The 19,199-nt window shown below is 41.2% G+C and overlaps 1 protein-coding gene across 1 annotated transcript in view; it reads right to left on the reverse strand.

The window, feature by feature from the left end:
• The window catches only part of LOC126484202 (UDP-glucosyltransferase 2-like), a 60,183-nt gene extending 41,335 nt beyond the window's left edge, over positions 1-18,848 (reverse strand). The window contains exons 1-3 of the mRNA XM_050107614.1: positions 18,737-18,848; positions 10,122-10,525; positions 2,021-2,276 (exon numbers count right to left, since the gene is read on the reverse strand). Of these exons, the coding sequence (XP_049963571.1) occupies positions 2,021-2,276; positions 10,122-10,525; positions 18,737-18,742 (666 nt within the window). The 5' untranslated portion in view covers positions 18,743-18,848. The remainder of the gene's footprint in view (positions 1-2,020; positions 2,277-10,121; positions 10,526-18,736) is intronic.
• Between the last annotated feature and the right edge of the window lie 351 nt (positions 18,849-19,199).

Below are 19,199 nucleotides of genomic sequence, written 5' to 3' on the forward strand. Positions count from 1 at the left end.
TAATTTCGTAATTTAAACCTGGGGTAAACGTCATTGTAACACACATGAAGACAAGGTAAACTCATGGAAACTGCTTGTCGAATGGATCTCAGGCGGATTATTCGATATACACCTATAATATTATAACTGAATATAATATTCCTCATGTGAGGTGGAACAGCCGTATATTCGTTGAGAGACATTGTAACGTTCCACTTCAGGTCTTCTGTACCCTTATTTATTTAATTGCTTACCATTTACCAGTTTCGTCCTTACAGCCATACTCAAGTGCCAACATATTGTAATATATCCAGTTATTTCACAGGGGACATCGCAGTTCTGAAAACTATACATATGCTGGTCAAAGATTATCATGATCCCAGAACCAAACTAATTGATCTTTCAGCCTGAAGATTAGGTGGACAAAAAGCTGCGACATAAATATAGCAACTTCAGAGTAACGTTCAGCCCTAGAAGTATCGATGCACATTGAAATCCCTCTCTCACTGTCCTCTGTTTCTATGGGCCCCTGGTCATTCCCAACTTAACATGCGGGCTTCGTCTCGTTGTTCGGTTTAACGAATTTTAGAAAAAAATGCGGGTGAACAATTCTTAATACCTCTTAACAACAATGAGAAACAACAAAAAATTAACCAAGTGAATCAGCCTTGCGGAAAATACTCTGTCACCTTGGAGCTGGAATGTGAATGCGGACCGGTTCCAGAAGTTCAGCGAGGAGGAACGATGCGACCAAAGAGAGGTAAAGTTTATACTGTCGTGACTCACACATCAAGGAAGGCAGTACACCCATGCAACCAAAGACGTATTAGCAACTTGGAGGGGAGAAAAGCGGATGAAGTATGAACAGATGAGATACAGTAAACATGTGCGAGTCAATGGCAGGAGTTAAAAGGTACTAGATACCGTTTAAAGTTTCTGTTCATGCAAATGGGTGGTAGTAACCTACGCTACGTACGAAACGTTGTAACACGGAAGGAGGGCACGCGACGTTTTTGATGCTGATCCGCCCACTATAAAAAGACGTTGAATTCTAGTGTCAGTTCGATGCTACTCGAAGGCCTAAAGAAATTTAAGATTTTACATATAGTTGACAAAGATCTCATTAGGGATGTGTTGTGTACATAGTTCCGCGTAGTCAGCGCGTACACAACTTTCCCAATAGAGCGTGTCCCGCTAAGCACAACAGCGCAGGCGCAGCGCTCGTCCATCTCCGCACTACGAGATGGCGCTGTCTTAGAGACGGACCAAATTCTGCTTCCGCCGATCCGCGTATTAATATGTAACGCAGCCAATGACATTGATGTTAACGTAGAACCTTTTCTCCTCGCGGATCACATTCGCGCAGCGATACCTGAACGCGCGAGGTATTATAACGAGTGTACAGACCTCCGGTTAGTCAGTCTGCCTTAGTCTGCACTAGTGTGCATTTGTCTGTACCAGTCTATAGTCAAGTTTCAGTCTGCGCCTAATAAGATTACCATATTCCTGTACATAGCCATGAAGATAAATGAATAGACACTTTGTCAAGTATCAGAGATATGTGAGAATAAGATTAATGTACCAAGACCAAAGGAACTTCAGATTGTCAATTGTAAACAGCATCCAGAATCAAGTTACGTAATATCTATGCTTTTTATTATTTTAATAAATGTGTGTGAAAATTAATCAAGTTGGTCACCGTCAATCTGCTACTCTAAGCGCACAAGTGGCATTTCTATCGTCTGACCTAACGGCAGAAGATACTCGCCACGATAAGACCACGAGACATATTTCTGACACTCACCTACTTTGTTAGAGCGACAAGTCAAATAATCTGAAGGTCTTACAGTACGCACACCACAGGATGATATTGTAACTAACATTTTGCAATAATTGTAAATCAGTGCAGTCTTATTACATTAAAGTGTCTGATCATTCGCCTGAAGTGATTTAGGGAAGTATCAGAAAATTTACATCCTGTAGGAATACACTGTACAAAATTGGCACAGAAATGTGCAAGTTCTAACATGCCCATACTTACAAGTTTCATAAAAAGATGATAAAAGGTGTTGAGAAAGCGTTCGTAGAAACCCATGTTGCCAGTTTCGTAGGAGAGGAAGTAGGTGCCGACGTAGGCAGGATTGTGAGGGTTGGCAACCCTGTCGCTGCACCAAGGCGTCATCAAACTAGTTGACACAGCAACGAGTGGCACCCCACCGAGGAGGTGCGCAATAGGGTCGAAGCAGTTGACCAACAAAGCGTGCACTATCACCATGTCGAACTGCTTCTCGCCACACCTGTCGAAGATCAATTTCATTATACATAGACGAAGTTTGTAGTAAGACAATTATTTTGGTAAAGAACAGGGAGAGGTCGGAACTATAGGCTCATTGGTACCTGCGTCAAATGGTTACTCCTTGTGAACCAGAAATGGAATTTGAAACACAGTCCGATTCACGAACGATCTCGGTTCACACAGCTCGAGGCACAGGTGGGGGTTGCATTGTTGTCAGATCCAAGCGACGGTTGTGGTATCCCTATTAGAGGTGGCAAAAATGAAGTAACTGATAGAAATAACCGGCTATTGAGAAGTAGCAGTTACTGTGATAAACGCTCGTCTGGCACTAGCAGTTATTTCAATAACTGCCAACAGTGCCTCGCGCCATCTGTTTACCGAAGATCGCACTACGCTTCCGCATCAACTCATCTGAGATCTGACTACGATGGAGAGGGATAGACTATTTGGAAGCTGTTCTATACTTCATGGAAATAGATGCGCGCCATCTGTTGATAGAACTGTGTACTATTTCGTGCGCTCTCACTACTCTCAGCACAAACAATTAAATAAAGTGAATAATGTCAGAGCGGTGTCTGATAGGAGAGACCTAAAAGGCAATGCACATGTACCGTCGTTCCCTTGAGTCACTGCTGTGTGTGTCAATTTAGTTTGGGCGGATAGCAGAAATAGTTACCATAAGGAATTCGAGCGACTATGGGAATAACTGACAGAGGTCGGCATATTTCTCTGGCATTTATTTTATTGACTCGCAGTTCTTGTTCTCTGGCAGTCTGAGGGCTACCACTACAGTTAACCTGGGAGTCAGCAACTGTGTCCCTGACTCCAGTTAAAGGTCGTAGAACTAGTCATATTTCCAAGGAGGGTTGTTAGCGGAGTGAACAAAGTAGTCGTATTGCTACGGAGATAACCGCATAACATCTGGGATTCCAGAGAGATGACAAATAACGGGATTCCATTCTCTTCATTTCTTGTAGTTCTGGAACAGGTGTCACTTTCTTTCCGGCCTCTGGTTGCGTTATAGAGTACTGGTTTTCGTTTCTTGTTTTTCTCTGTGTTGTTGCCACTAGGCTAGTGGTACTAGCAATAGTCTTAAACATGGAAAGCTACGAAATTTTGTAAAGAGTATCCAACATGTTAATATTTTTTAGGATTTTACACTGAAATATTTGAATATTGTAGGCGACCTAAAATTGGAAAATAGTTGAGTATACTCTCAAAGTGTACCATATCCCTAATGCTTAATTACCCCATTATGATGAAAAAGTACCGGTGCTGTATTTAATCAATCTCATTAAAGTGTATCTTATCAATTTTAGTACAAAAAACTTGTGCAGTTTGGCGGAATATAGCTTTGTGCTTTACTAAGAGGAAAATGAGTTTTCTCAATTTTTACACATCCATTACAAAAGGACTATTATTAGTTTAATTTTTGGCCAATGACTTTGAAAGATTTTCTGCGTAATATTGAGTACATCAAATTCATACAAGAAAATTTTAGAATTGAATATTTACTCTTCAGGCACATGTATGGTAAATTAACCATTTGATGGAGGCGTATTTGGAAATTTGTGGTGATTTCTATGCTTACACATTACTTAATCTAACTTAAACTAATTTACGCCAAGGACAACGAACACACCCATGCCCGAGGGAGGACTCGAACCTCCGACAGGGGAAACTGCGCGAACCGTGGCAAGGCGCCCTAGACCGCACGGCTACCCAGCGCGGCGGTCATATTCGGAATGAATACAGGTATGCTTACAACATTCAGGTCAGATACTTTGGCAGTGGTATTTAAATAAAAGTATAGATTTATTTATATTAGGCCTACTAGTACTTATGTATACTACGTTTTTGAATATGTATTTCTTTCGTTTTCAAAGAGCTCAGTTCATTTTCTTTTATGTGAAGCAACAATTAAACTCTGTGTCAGGTGCACTCATTGCTGTGTCGAACTTCCGTTTTGTGCAAAACTTAGCCCTTCTTTTATAAGTGCTCACCTGTCTCCTTCATGAATTAGTCCTGTACATATTCAGACAGTTAACTATCACGATATTAAAATTAAAAACAATAAAAAAAACAGAGCCAAATCAGGCAGTTGGCTTTGACAGATGACGTGTTTATTATTGCCTCATATGTATGACAGTAGGGATAAGAAAGCAAAACATGGAATCGGCAGGAAAAGTATTCCTCAAGACAGGAAATTTTGTTATTGCGAAATTTCTGAAAGCTTAATGCAAATCTGTATTCCCAGCATCAATATTATTAATTCAGACTCTTACAGTCTGAATACCCAAACCTGAATTAGATCAACACAGTAAAAAGGGTATCGTAATGGCGTCTGAGACGTTTAAATCTGTTACCCTTACGAGGTCAACGCCACCAATCATCCAGTGGAATTCTGCGTACAACGTAAGAGATACACAACAAATTGAAGGCTTGGACAAATGTAATTTAGTCATTCTCCCATAAAAAAATTAGGATCCTCACGGTGACTGAAGAAATCGAGCAGTTTTTCAAATCTCACATAAAACCTAAATTAGCGTACTCACACGTCACGTGACGTATATATTTGTGTTACAATACTATGCCGTACACTTGTTCTATTAAGTGAACAGCACAAGAAATTAAGCTTCGAATTTTACCAACAGTTTCAGCTTACGTGTTAGTTCATACTTAAAAAAGTACGTTTTTAACATTTCACCTAAACAGCACTGTGATGAAGTTCCGTGTACTTTCTGCTGCAGCTGCGATGATAATAACAGCGACCGATAACCTACGTACGCTACCTACAAACACCAATAACCATCCAAACATCAACTGAAGTGTACTGGACGGTTAACTAGCTAAGATCATGGCACGATTCATGTGACATTCCTGACACTTTGCACAGCACGCAGTTATAGCTATACTGATAGCTAAACTGATGGTTTCCGTACTTCATTATTTTACTGTAACACTGTCTGGAGCATTCGGTAGTCAATAATAACTGGCAGTTATTTACAACCGTTAAAAATAACGGTTATTAAAAAAACTATAACCGTTATAACGGTTACTCCAAAATAACTATTTGGCCCACCTCTAGCGCCCATATTGGTGCTTCACTCCAATGATATGCAATTATATTGCCACAGAATATCACCTCGACAAAAGTTATGTCGATCGTGTAAATTGTGTCTCTCGCTTGCTTGTGTAGAAGTTTTCGCTTTCCACCATTATCAGCGATGACAATTCCCAAAAAATGGAATAAAAATTAACTAAATAACTAGCTACGATAGCGTTTAATGCCCGCTGTGGCTTCGACATTCACAGCAAAGATCTCAGGACAGTACTGAGGGCCAGTCGGGTTTGGAGCATGCGTGTCGTGGATGCGCAGAATTGACCTAAACTTGACCACCTTCGTTCTTGACTCCTACTAAGCGACGTCTTAAAGTGACTCTCCTCAAATCTTCAGAGATTTTAAATTGTGACAAATCAAAGCAATGTAATTTAAGTGTGAAATATAGCTATCGTTATTAAGCATCAGTTATCGCCTCTAAACTTACGGTTATGTGTCTGCAGTCATGGTAAACAATGAATCCCTCCCACCACTGTAACGTATCACGCTTTCGAAGAAATACGACGCGGGCATTGGCTAATTGGAAATACCGCGGGGCTCCCCATTTCCTGCGTTTGAGGAGGAGTTACTGCACAACAATGATCCATCGAAGGTCACAGTGGTTAGGTGGAGCAGCTTTTCAAGTGTGGTCAGAATTTCGATAAACATCGAAAGATAAATATTGATATTCGATGTAACACGGTAAAGCGTACGTAACATCGCTATCGATTATTAATTGAATGAAATATATCGAAATGTGGGTGAAAAAAATTTTGTTTTTAAATCCAAATCGTAAAGTTTGTTTGCTGTGCTATTTGAAACTGTAAAGGAGTGGGCTATACAAGTTATTGAAATTATGGAAAACCAAATTTCATTGGACATGATTTTACGTATAAAAAATCACAAGAAAAAATTGACAAAGAAAGTAGATAATCAAAATCATCCAAAACATAGATAACATAAATGGAAAAATTATCAGTTCCAATAATTATATTCTAAATAACTTAAAAACAATTAAATTGTTGACGTTTCTACCTTTGATTCACCTCTATGAGTAGAAGTGATTTGGTGTGAAATGCTTCTTCACATCACTTTTGAGAACCATTTACTTTCTTTTTTGTCTTCAGACTGCAGAATCACTAATACAATCACACAACGGACAACGCGAACAAAAGATGTTTCGAATATTACAATTCAAACATTTCTACCATCCTCATTTTCAATTGTAAAAAGGTTACAAAAATATACAACTGACAGCAGTCAAAATTTCTCCAAAAACTACAAAGCAAAAAACCTGTAGGTACCGTTCTTACGTTGAAAATACGTCACTATTTCCCGATTATATTCAAAAATGGTTCAAATGGCTCTGAGCACTATGGGGCTTTACATCTGTGTTCATCAGTCTCCTAGAACTTATAACCACTTAAACCTAACTAACCTAAGGACATCACACACATCCATGCCCGAGGCAGGATTCGAACCTGCGACCGTAGCAGTCGCGCGGCTCCGGACTGAGCGCCTAGAACCGCTAGACCACCGCGGCCGGCCCCGATTATATTAATAATAATAATAATAATAATACGGAATTATATTTCCACAAAATATCACCTCGATATAAATTATATAAATTAAAAATGTCTTGTAACAGATTTCGATATACTGATACATCGACCTGCTGCTATCCGGGCCGGCCTAAGTGGCCGTGCGGTTCTAGGCGCTTCAGTCTGGAACAGCGAGACCTGCCTCGGGAATGGATGTGTGTGATGTCCTTAGGTTTGTTAGGTTTAACTAGTTCTAAGTTCTAGGGGACTAATGACCTCAGAAGTTGAGTCCCATAGTGCTCAGAGCCATTTGAACCATATTTTTGCTATCTGGTATCCCGACCCTAGGTCAATAAGTTTGAATGATGAAGAAAGAACTGACAATAGTATCTCTCTTTACGCAATCGGGAATCTCAAGAGACATATAGGCCATGGTTCTCGAAGACCAGCGTATCACAATCGAGGCGATAGTGGAAATAATGAGAGGCAGTCATGGATCAGTTTTCAGCATGGGACACGGTAACACATGTTGCTCCTTTGGGTTATCCAATTTGCATCCCTCCCTCCCCATCTTATTGTTCTAGCGTGGCATTCAGTGACTAATTCCTTTTTCTCGGATCGATGACATGCAATTTCAGAACGACAACAAGGTGATTTTCGAGGTGGAACTTTCTTGAACATCTAAAATCACTTAGAAAAATAAGTTGCATTAAGATATGAATCTGTAGAGCAGGCTGTTCCAACCGAGCTCCAGGACGCCGGAGCGCTCCGGAGCGCTTACTGCGGCAGCTCGGAGCCCGCGTGGAGGGGGAAAGCGAACTCACTGCTGCCTGGCCGCATGCAGCCGCAACTGACGCAATAATCCGTGTTCAATGACAGCCACGACTAGCCGCGGGAGCCCTGTACCTGTATTGGAGGATACCTTTCTATTCATTGAGAGGGATCGGCGTCTGCAATGTCTTGTATGTCATAAAGTATTTAATTTTGCGAAAGGTACAATATACAACGACATTATACACGTCTTCACGCAGCGCACTACGATCAGGTAGAAGGCGTTGCACGCAGAGAACTGGTAGCCAGGCTTAAGAACGACGTACCAGGAGACGTAAGTTTAAAAACGGTTTCGTAATACGGAGGGTATCAAACATGCAACATAGTTCGTGTTCTGTAATGCGTTTATAGTTTTCAGGTGAATGAAAGCGGAGAAAACACTACTGAATCTGCAATTCGAGCAAGCTACAGGGTCTCTCACATCATTGCGACAAGTGGCAAACCATTTTCGGTGGGACCACTCGTAAAATCGTGCATGGTAGCAGTAGCAGAATGTTTTATTCCAATGGAGGTGCAGGCAATTGAAGGGGTTTGCCTGTCGAAGCAAAAAATGTCTCGTCGAATGCTGGACACGGCAGCGGATTTAGAGACACAGCTCAGGAAAAAAGCGGAGAGCTTCGTTGCATTTTCGCTAGCACTTGACGAAAGCAGCGACATATCGGACTGTGCTCAACTTGCACTCTTTGTGCGAGGTGTCGACGTGGAGCTGCAAATAACTGAAGAACTCTTGGATGTGCTACCACCGCAACAGGACGTGACATTTTTGAAGCTGTTTGTGAATCAGTGGACAATATGAATTTGCCGTGCAATAAGCTCCATTCTGTAGTGACAGACGGTGCACCACAAATGATCGGGCGTCACCAAGGTTTTGCCTCTCGTATGAAACATAAACTCAGGGACGAATTCGGGAAAGACATTTTGACTCTTCATTGTTTTATTCACCAAGAGGCACTGTGTGCTGAAACAGTAGAGCTAGGTGGCGTAATGAAAGATGTCGTGAAGTGTGTGAATTTTGTGCGGCGTCACGGTATGTATCATCGCCAATTCAAAGGATTCCTGAAAGTTATGGAAGCGGAGTATGGGGATATACCTTGCCAAAGTACAGTTCGTTGGCTGAGTCGGGGAAAAGTTCTTGATGTTTTCTTTGCCATTCGTGAGGAAATATCCCTTTTTCTCGAAATGAAAGGGGAAGAAACGCGTTGTCTGAAAGACATAAATTGGATATCAGACCTGGCGTTCCTAGCTGATATAACTATGCATCTGATTAATTTTAATGTGTCACTGCAGGGCAAAGGGCAGCTAATCGTTGACAAGCACGACCAGATCAAAGCGTTCATGGAAAAGTTACTTTTATTTGAGAGGCAGATGAGTAATGGACATTTAACGTTCTTCAATCGTCTTGCTTCTTTAAAACTACCTGAAGCTACTACTTTCGGCGATTACCAAGCAAAGTTAAAGGAGCTCATCACGTCGTTTGAAACACGATTCCGAGACCTCACTGGTATGGAAATGGAACTTAAGGTGTTCAACACTCCTTTTGTCAGTTTCCCCCACTGACTTGTCACCATCACTTCAATTGGAGATAACGGATTTGCAAAATTCAACTTTGTTGAAAGAGAGGTACTACAACACACTGGATTTGTCAGGATGGTATCGTTCATTACAGCAAAAAACATTTCCCAAACTTCACAACAATGCCATTCAGATCATGTGCATGTCTGGGTATACGTATTGTTGTGAGCAGCTTTTCTCAGCAATGAAAAGAGTAAAAAGTAATGAACGATCGTTTCTTCAGCATGCAACAATGAAGGCCATCCTCCGCATTAACGCTGGGTACACTTTGACGCCTGATATTTCCGCTCTTCTAATGAAAATAAAATGTCAAGCTACAGAGGCCCAATAAAATTAGTATGCAATTTCTTGTAAAAGAGATGTTTCTTATTTATTTCCTGGTGTAGCATGTCACCACGCCTTAGCAGCTAAGAGTATGAGGTTGTCGATCTTGTAAGACGTGGGTGGCACATCAAAACGCTTGCCTTGCCGCCTGCCTCAGCCAGCCGTGCCACGTGCCGGCGTGCCGGCCCACTTGACTGGTCACAGTGAGCGTCAGGGCTCCCTGGAGCAAGGAGCGATCCGCGGCTCACAGCGGAGCCGACGAGCTGGAACAGCCTGCTGTAGAGGAAGGCTAACACAATCACCGAACATCAAGCTTACAATTTGCCTTTTTGGAGGCGATAATTAAAGCTTTCTGACTGCCGCTCATGCAATCATTTCTAGGGTTTTGAATCTGCATTTTTCATTCAGAAGACCTGGTATATGCGTATTACGTTAACTATGAATACCACAAAGTAAGCAATCAATTATTGATAGGTACCTTATGCTTCTAATAAGGTCTTTAACGGCGGGATGTTCATATACGGCGTCACAATTTTTAAGATATTTGCTGTATAAGGGTGAAACAAATTCTTTTATGACGCCCACATCGAGTAGACCAATGTCTTTCTTGATTGAGGAGGAAAGCTGCTCGAAACTGAACATGTCTGTGTTAAGTGCAGCGGACCCCCTGATGTTGACGTTGGTGTAGTTGGTCAGCGCGACCTCCAGTGGGGTGTGGCTCACGACGGTCAGGTGGTGGCCTCTGGCGGCCAACTCTCGCACCAGCCGGCCCAGCGTGTTGAAGTGACTGCCGCCAGGGAAGTGGAACGGCGCCAGGATGCGGGCTGCGCGGCTGGTATCCACCGCCAAGCACGCCATGACTAAGACAAGCTGTACATATACCTGCAACGAGGAGGATTCTGGATAGATGATAGCAGCTGAAGGTACTCTGGTACTCTACTGGCACCTGGGAGGGGAGGCCTCATATATCAGTACAGTATTTATCTTATGTGATAATCATTTACTATGTGACCCTAATAAAGTGATTGCTAGATATATTACACAGTTGCACAATTGCACTTTTGAGAAATTTGTTTGGATTTAAGTGTATGTTCTGTTGCACATAGCCAAATATTCTGTTATACAACAAAACTTTTTGCAGCAGTAGCCAAAAACAACAAAAGACTTCATAACACTTCTTACAATTCAGTAAATATTCGTATTCTTTTACTCACATTCTTTTCAATCATACAACATATAAATGGCTAGGTAAAGCTGTTTTATAACTAAATAAATCGTAAATAAATACTTTTTTTTTACCCTATAGCTATGAAATAAACAGAAGTTTTTTCCCAGTTCTATGACGTTCATCTGAGGCTCTTCACACTCGCTATGATTCATGATATGCTCAGCCTGGAATCTTGGAACAACCACCTTGAGAAAAGGACAATAAATGCTCCTTATGCATTTAAGATTTTCCTTTTCATTAAATAATACACTTCTTACTAGTAACTACAGTGCCTCTTCGTAATACAAACGCCTGATACATCACGACGTTTGCTGCTGACAAACTTCCCTCTCTCCACAGACAGTATCTAATATGATAACCTATGTAACATGTATTCATAACTTAAAATTTCCGTCATATACTCGATAATTCTCCTATGCTTACTACAGTTCTGTTGAAAATCAGTACATAATTTAATATCTCCACTAACAGTCAAACTTCCTTGACACCTACAGTGTTCAAAGCTCAAATCTTCATCTGAGTATTCATTATAGATTATATGTTTATGAAAGTTACGTTTACAATCATCATACATGCTTGTTGGCTCAGTACTTACTTACTATGTTGGCCACACAAACCATAGTCGGGTTTAATCTTCATCATTCAGACTCCTTCATCTTCTTTGGTCCATGTATTCTTCTTCAGCTTGTCCCATTGAGGTAATATACTCACTGGTCCTGTTAACCCATCTCAAATGCATCTCTGACTGCCACTCATGCAATCATTTCTAGGGTTTTGAGTATGCATTCTTCATTCAGAAGACCGTGGATATGTGTATTATGTTAACTATGAATACCACAAAGTAAGCAATCAATTATTGGTTTGTTGGCTCTGTTGTCTTCGTTGCCTTCAAACACCTGCCTGGTGTCTGCCTGCTTAGCTGGGTGGTAACGTGCTCGCATCCCATGCAAGTGTGCCCGGGTTCGATTCCCAGCCGGGTTGGAGATTTTCTTCGGTCGTGGACGTGATGTTGCGTTGTCCTCATCATCCTTTCATCCTCATCACTGGCCTGCAAGTCGTCCAATGTGGCGTCGAATGAAATAAGACTTGCACTTTGAGACCGAACTTCCCTGTGTAGGGGAATTTCAGCCGACGATGCCATATGCTCATTTCCATTTATTTACCTACCTGCTGATCTGGATTTCTCCATGCATTATGTGTCCATATTAATTCAGTCCAATATACTCACTAGAACTCAAATCTTAATTTTAAGTGATATTGGGAACTTATATAAGATTTCAAAATTATTTTTGTATTTAAAATCTCATTCAGCAGGTTGAACTCTTAGTAATAATTCTGATTTTCTTTACTTCAGTCCTCTGTGTAGGAAACCTTCCTTCAAATTACTTTAAACAAGCAGCAATATGTCTTTCGCCCACTGTGTCATATGTAATCAACTTACGTAATGTTAAACCACTTTTTATCATCATATCTCTCTTACCCATAGGTTATTTTGTTTAAATACATTAGGTTCTAATTAACGTGACTCATCAGATATGTGTTCCCCTAGTTCAATCAGTAAGACATTTATTTAATGAATTTATAGGTTGTAATGGATAATGACTTAGACAGTAACCTCATATACAGTGGACTGTCGTATAACAATTCCTTTTGACTTTAGCTAATCAATGTTCACTGAATTGACACTCTTTATAAGGTAGATGTATGGGTAAATGAAGAAGTTCACAAGGGGTCAGGTATGGGATCATGAAAATAGCAGGTGTAGATGTCTAAGATATTCTGTGTAGGATTTCTTAAGCAGTAATAGAATGGGGCACATCAAACACAAACCATATATGTTAGGAACTCTGTTCATTTATAATACTGTTGGATCATGTGCTGTAAAGGACATGTGGATGGACATGGCCAAACTGATATACAATATTAATTTCCAGTATCAGAACTAAATAAAAACTGACTGTGCATTTGTGTATTAGATAGACTCAAAAATTTGAGTTATATTCATTTAGCAACAGTATTGAGGCCTACATGCAGTTTGGTGGATATGTGCTGTGATCACAATATGTTGTTCAAACGCAGCCTCCATGCTGCCAACATTACCAAGAAGGCTGCCCCCCTCCCCCCCCCCCCTCCTCCCCAACCGCAGATATCCATGTAGATATGCGATACTGTCTTTGCTAGATGCGCCAACCATAACAATAGAAGTTGTAAGGGATGAGCTGAACCACACCACATCCCAGGCCAAGATGAATGGAGCAGCACCCACAGCTTCGCAAGTGCAAGTAGAGGTTGAAATCACCACGCCTCCATTAACCCACAAAAATTCTAAAGTCTCCCTAAAATCAGTCAGCTGACAGTGAGGACCTGGCAGGAAAGTCGCCAGTGTGGCACACTGCTGATCATGAGTCCTTCTGACAACTATTGAAGTCTTTGGCTCTGGTGAGAATAGGGGCCTAGTGTTAAATACCTTAAAGGCACAATTGTCTACAAATGATATGAATCTGTTTTAATGTTCTTCCCAGTATGTGGCACCTTAATTTCTAAGTGTCTAAGAGATTCTATCACTTCTAAAGCGTATATATTATGTACAGTTGATAATTATTTGTCCCACAACAAAGTAAAATTGGCACTCTGTAAATTATACTCCTTATTGTCATCAGCTGATTAGAAGCTGTGAGTGATGAGGAGGGTAAACGCTGTAACCTAGTGCCTATATATTCTTCCACCAAAACACACAATGCGCCATATTTTTCCCGCCCATCTTTAATCTTTTTTAATGACTTCAACTCACTCTTAACTGGAAGAAGAGTTTGGTCTGGAGCAATACAAATAATTTATTTCAGTCGATCAGGAATATGAGTGCATGACTGATGGTACTTAACGTAATTACATATTTTTTGCATGGTGTCATACAAAGTATCTTTCTAGATCACATTTTTACAGACATCAACACATAACAGATACCCCACTTGTAGCTTCAGCTGGTCGCTCAGCAGTATTCTTTTATGCACTTTCTTATCGTTAGTTATTTAAATGAGGAGTAATATTACGTACTAATGTTAGTCTTAGGTGAACCGTTACAACGTGCAAAATGGTTTACAGAATACCTTCTGAGGGCAATTCTCAACAAATATTAAACCCTGGAACTGTTGCTACGTCACAAGAAATCGGCTACGCAGGGCACTGAAATGATACAAACTTATGAACATTCTGATGATATTCACAAAAAATAACAGCAACCATGCAGTAAAGATACTTGAGTTTAATTTAATCAAAGAAAACCATTTAATGTGCAGAAAAAAATACAAGAAACAAAATTGTCCATAGCGCTTTCAGTTATCTTATTGGAGTTTGCAAACTGAAAATTTTAATGCATCTCAAACGGAAAATTTTTTATGAGCGAGTCTTGCCTGTTTTGCCTTCCAGCAGTGATACACAGAAATTTTGGGGCTTAAACCCTTAAAAACTAATGGTTTTTAACAAAGCGGTGGTGATTTCCCGTTGAACTAGTAGAAGCATGAAAATAAATGTACAGATCACATACGAGATTGAAGGGCAGGATGACGTAGTTACTATAATGAGAAGGAAAATTTATGTCGGAGGACACGTCGCCAGGCGCAGTTGCTCAAGAATCTGTCTACTGACTAAAATCATACACCTTACTGGCTCTTTCCCTTTGAATGCCGCGATTCAAATCGTTTCTGTAGCTACGTTCGTGTTGTATTTCGTAGACAGGCCCTCTAAAGTAAACATTGACTTCAACAGTGTATCTTCAACATCCTTTATACCGATATACACCCATAAAAAAAGTTTTGCATGACCCCAGTTCCCAGAACTGAAGATAGACGTTGCCTGTGGATATTGTATCACAGACGCAGTACGTTTGACTATTCAGATATGTCACTAAACCCGCTCAGAGTTGCAAACAACCATGCATGAGCAGCGCCTATTAGACGGAGGGGGTCTGACAGTCAATCAGTTTCAGTCATTCCACCAGGAAGGATGTACACCGCTCGTATTGTAGGTAGTTCAACAATGCCTAGACGGCCAATACCGCGGCTCGATCGCGTCCGCATTGTTACTTTGTGCCAGGAAGGGCTCTCATCAAGAGAAGTATTCAGGTATTTGCGAGTGAACCAAAGCGATGTTTTTCGGACATAGAGGAGGTACAGAGAGACTGGAGCTGTCGATGACATGCATCACTCAAGCCATCCAAGGGCTACTGCAGTGGCTAACAACTACCTACGGATTATGGCTCGGAGGAACCCTGACAACAACGCCACCATGTCGAATAATGCTCTTTTTGCAGCCACAGAACGTCGTGTTAGGACTCAGACTGTGCGCAATAGGTTGCATGATGCGCAGCTTCACTCCCGACGTCCATGGCGAGGTCTATCTTTGCAACCACGACACCATGAAGCGAGGTATAGATGGGCCCAACACATGCCGAATGGAGTGCTAAGGGTTGGCATCACGTTCTCTTCACCGATGAGTGTAGCATATGCCTTCCACGAGACAATTGTCGGAGACGTGTTTGGAGGCGACCCAACCAGGCTGAACACCTTATACAAACTGTCCAGCGATTGCAGCAAGGTGGATGTTCTCTGCTGTTTTAGGGTGGCATTATGTGGGGCCGACGTACGCCGCTAGTGGTCAGGGAAGGCGCCGTAACGGTTGTACGATACGTGAATGGCATCCTCCGACCTATAGTGCAACCATAACGGCAGCATATTGGCGAGGCATTCGTCTTCATGGACGACAATTCGCGCCCCCATCGTGCACAACTTGTGAATGACTTCCTTCAGGATAACGACATCACTCGACTAGAGTGGCCAGCACGTACTCCAGACATGAACCCTATCGAACATGCCTGTGATAGATTGAAAATGGCTGTTTATGAACGAGATGACCCACCAAGCACTCTGAAGGATATACGATGAATCGAAGTTGAGGAGTGGGACATTCTGGACCAACAGTGCCTTGATGAACTTGTGGATAGTATTCCACGTCGGAAACAGGCATGCATCAATGCAAGAGGACGTGCTACTTGGTATTAGAGATACCAGTGTGTACAGCAATCTGGACCACCACCACCTCTGTAGTTCTCGATGTATGGCAGTACAAAATGCAATGTGTTGTTTTCATGAGCAGTTAAAAGGGCGGAAATGATGCTTATGTTGATCTCTATTCAAATTTTCTGTACAGGTTCCGGTACTAGAGAGAGCCATGGAGGCCAAAGTCTGTATGGGGAGACAGAAATTGGAATATATACAACAAATAAACGAGGACTATTGTGTACCAATCTTACTTCGAGAGGAAGAGGTTGGCACAGGAGAAGAAGTCATGAAAACAGTCAGTAGACTGATGACCCAGAAACAAAAACATTGGGTTTCGAGTTTTTAAGGTTTCCTGATCGTTTTGTCAGGTTATTTGTTTCAAAACAAGTAGCACTTATATCTAGTTAAATGTCTGTTCGACTAAGAGTATTCGTCCACGACTGTTTTGTAAGAAAATGCACGACTTGCAAGTTTCGATGTAAGTTGTAGGTAGAGGACCCCTGCCTCTCAGATATTTTGGAGATTCGTATCTAGGGTCCTGCAGAATACTTCCTTGAGTTACTGAGATACGAGGGTTGTCCAGAAAGTAAGTCCCGATCGGTCGCGAAATGGAAACCACAGTGAAAACCAGAAACGTTTTATTTGCAACAGTTAGGTATACCTTCCACCTACTTCTCCACATAGTTGCCGCTTCAACTTGGAGTGTTGTCGTAGTGTTGTATCAACTTTCCAGTACCCTAGTCATAGAAAGCAGCCGCCTGTGCTTTCGGCCAGTTACCTGCACTTGTCTGCAGCTCGTTGTCTGTGGAAAAATTTTGTCTTCATAGCCAGCCGTTCTTGTGAGCAGAGATGTGACTCAGCGGTAGCCAATTACGGACTGTATTGTTGATGATCAAGCACTTCTCATCGGGAACGCTGCAAGAGCGTCTTCATTGCCCCTGCAGTGTGCGGCCGAGAATTGGTGTGAGGAAGGAACTGCTCGACAGTTGTGTTATGTGGGCTGCATCACACAGGCGAAATCTCAAACCAGGCCCTCATACTTGGCGGGAGACGCTATTCCCTGCGCATCTTTACGTGCTCACTGTTGACTCAAAACTGAAAAGAGTGACTCGAACCGATCGACGGGGATACTAGAGACACTGCCCAACACATCTGCGCAAAGCTTTAGCGAATTTTCCATTTCGCGACCGATCGAACCTTACTTTCCGGAAGTAATTTGTATCCGTCATCTGTCACCCTGTACACCTATCTATGTTGTCAGGACTTACCACAGTTAATACTGAGAGAACTGTTCGTAAACTACCCCGTGTTCATAAAAGTATGTTGCAAATGAATTACACCAGTCAAAACGTAAGTGTTCCTGAATTTCTGCATACAAATTTAAAGAATTATCTCAGAGTCCGACAGCATCACTATATTGTCTATATTATGTGTTTTGTGATTTCTGATATATATGTGCGTTTTTGTGTGGCTAAACGACTAAATAAATACCTTAAAACTGGGAAACTGTGTGACATTTTTGGCAGTTTTTGCACTATAACCTTATAGAAATACATACCGTGACATTCAGTTTCCATATATATCGAATTTTATAACGTTTGTCGTATAATTTTGATAGCAATAAAATTTCTGCGCGCAGTGGGGTACTCAGAATATAAGATGGTAATAGTCACGAAGCTATCTCCCCAGTTAACAACGTTGTCTCATGAAATCTAATGCTGGGAAACTAGATTTAAATTTATCTCTCGCAAAGATGTAACTGACCTAGTGTTTCTTAATGGCGCACAGCTGTACCATTTTACTGATTTACCCAGTTTTATGAGTTTTGTTTCATATGTACACAGAAAAACATCTGTCACAAAGTTTGTTCCGTGATTTTTTGTTTTCAAACTTTCTTAAAATACAAAGAACTGGGTTATTGTTCTTATTGAAGCAAAATAAGAATGAAAAAAAAAACTTAAACTTCATTAAGCAATACAATTACACAAAACTGTCACACACTTATTTAAGTATCTGTTCAGTTGACTCAACTGACAGTGTAACACAATATGCTCTAAGTAAGATAATTAAATCAGATTATTAGATCCCTACTTAGAAGTTTAGAGGTACGTGAAAAAAAGAGTGGTGACATTCAATACTGTATTCTGAACAACTGGTTGTTATATGTAGAAACAAAGTTATAGGATGAAACAATACTTTCTCTTTCTTACAAAAGTAAGTGGGCGAAGAAGATTTTAGGAAAAGTTAGCTCTTATACAGAATGATCTGAACGTATAACTTCATTCAGTCAGCTGTCAAGGTTACTGGAAGCAGAAGAAAACTTCTAAGAAATCCATCCAAACAAAGTTTTCCACCTAAAAACAAAAGGGCTTTCTGGCTATGTCAAGTAACTTCCATCATTAATGGTGAAACTATGCAACAACGCACTGCAGCTGAGTTATCGGTTGCATGTTAACCCGAGTTACATAGTTTATAATCAAAAACCTGCAGCACACTGTTTTCACAAACTATAATACCTCAGTCACAAAGTTGACCAGCTGTACGACATATTAGAATAGTGCAATGATGGTCATGAATGATGTGTCTATTCCAGGGTATTTGATACAGAATAACATGCTTCAGACTTTCAGGAATGGCACTACGCATAAATAGTGCATTCGATTCGCCTGGAGACAACTGTAAGGAAAATCATGTAAATACCGAAGCGGAATATAAACATCACTGGGATTCATTTCAGTCTGCCACTATAACTGGTGAGATTTTAAATACTCATAGGCCAAAAGCAAATAAACTGTTTGTAAGAGTTACCTTCATGCTTGTAGCGCAGTATTTTCCGCCCGCTGAAGTTGAAGGTGATGCGTCAGTCCATTACTGGCCATGAATGCGTTTGTGGACGAGTTTTTAGTTAACAGGTTCTCTATCTCTCACAGTTTACCAACACTCCCGTGCCCATATCACTTGCTCGACTCAAGTAGGCTATATGTTTTTGCTTCTATAGTGCAAAACGTCCTTCGGGTGAAGACTCTTGTGGTGGAGGGGTGGGGGGCGTCCCTCCCCCCTTCCAGATAGTAAGCTTGTTAGAACAGCACATGTGAGTGTTCCCACGTACCCGCCAAGTTGTCTAACCTCAAGCAATAACGTTATGCGCATCACTGAAACTTCAATTTTCCATGACTACGAAAGCCTGTTCTACTGTTCTTTGTCATTTTACTTGACTACGAGACACATCGTGCATTTAAGACCTTCCGCGGGTGTCCGAGATGTGAATGTG

This window comes from Schistocerca serialis, chromosome 6, assembly GCF_023864345.2.
Source record: "Schistocerca serialis cubense isolate TAMUIC-IGC-003099 chromosome 6, iqSchSeri2.2, whole genome shotgun sequence".
Classification (NCBI taxonomy): Eukaryota; Metazoa; Arthropoda; class Insecta; order Orthoptera; family Acrididae; genus Schistocerca; species Schistocerca serialis.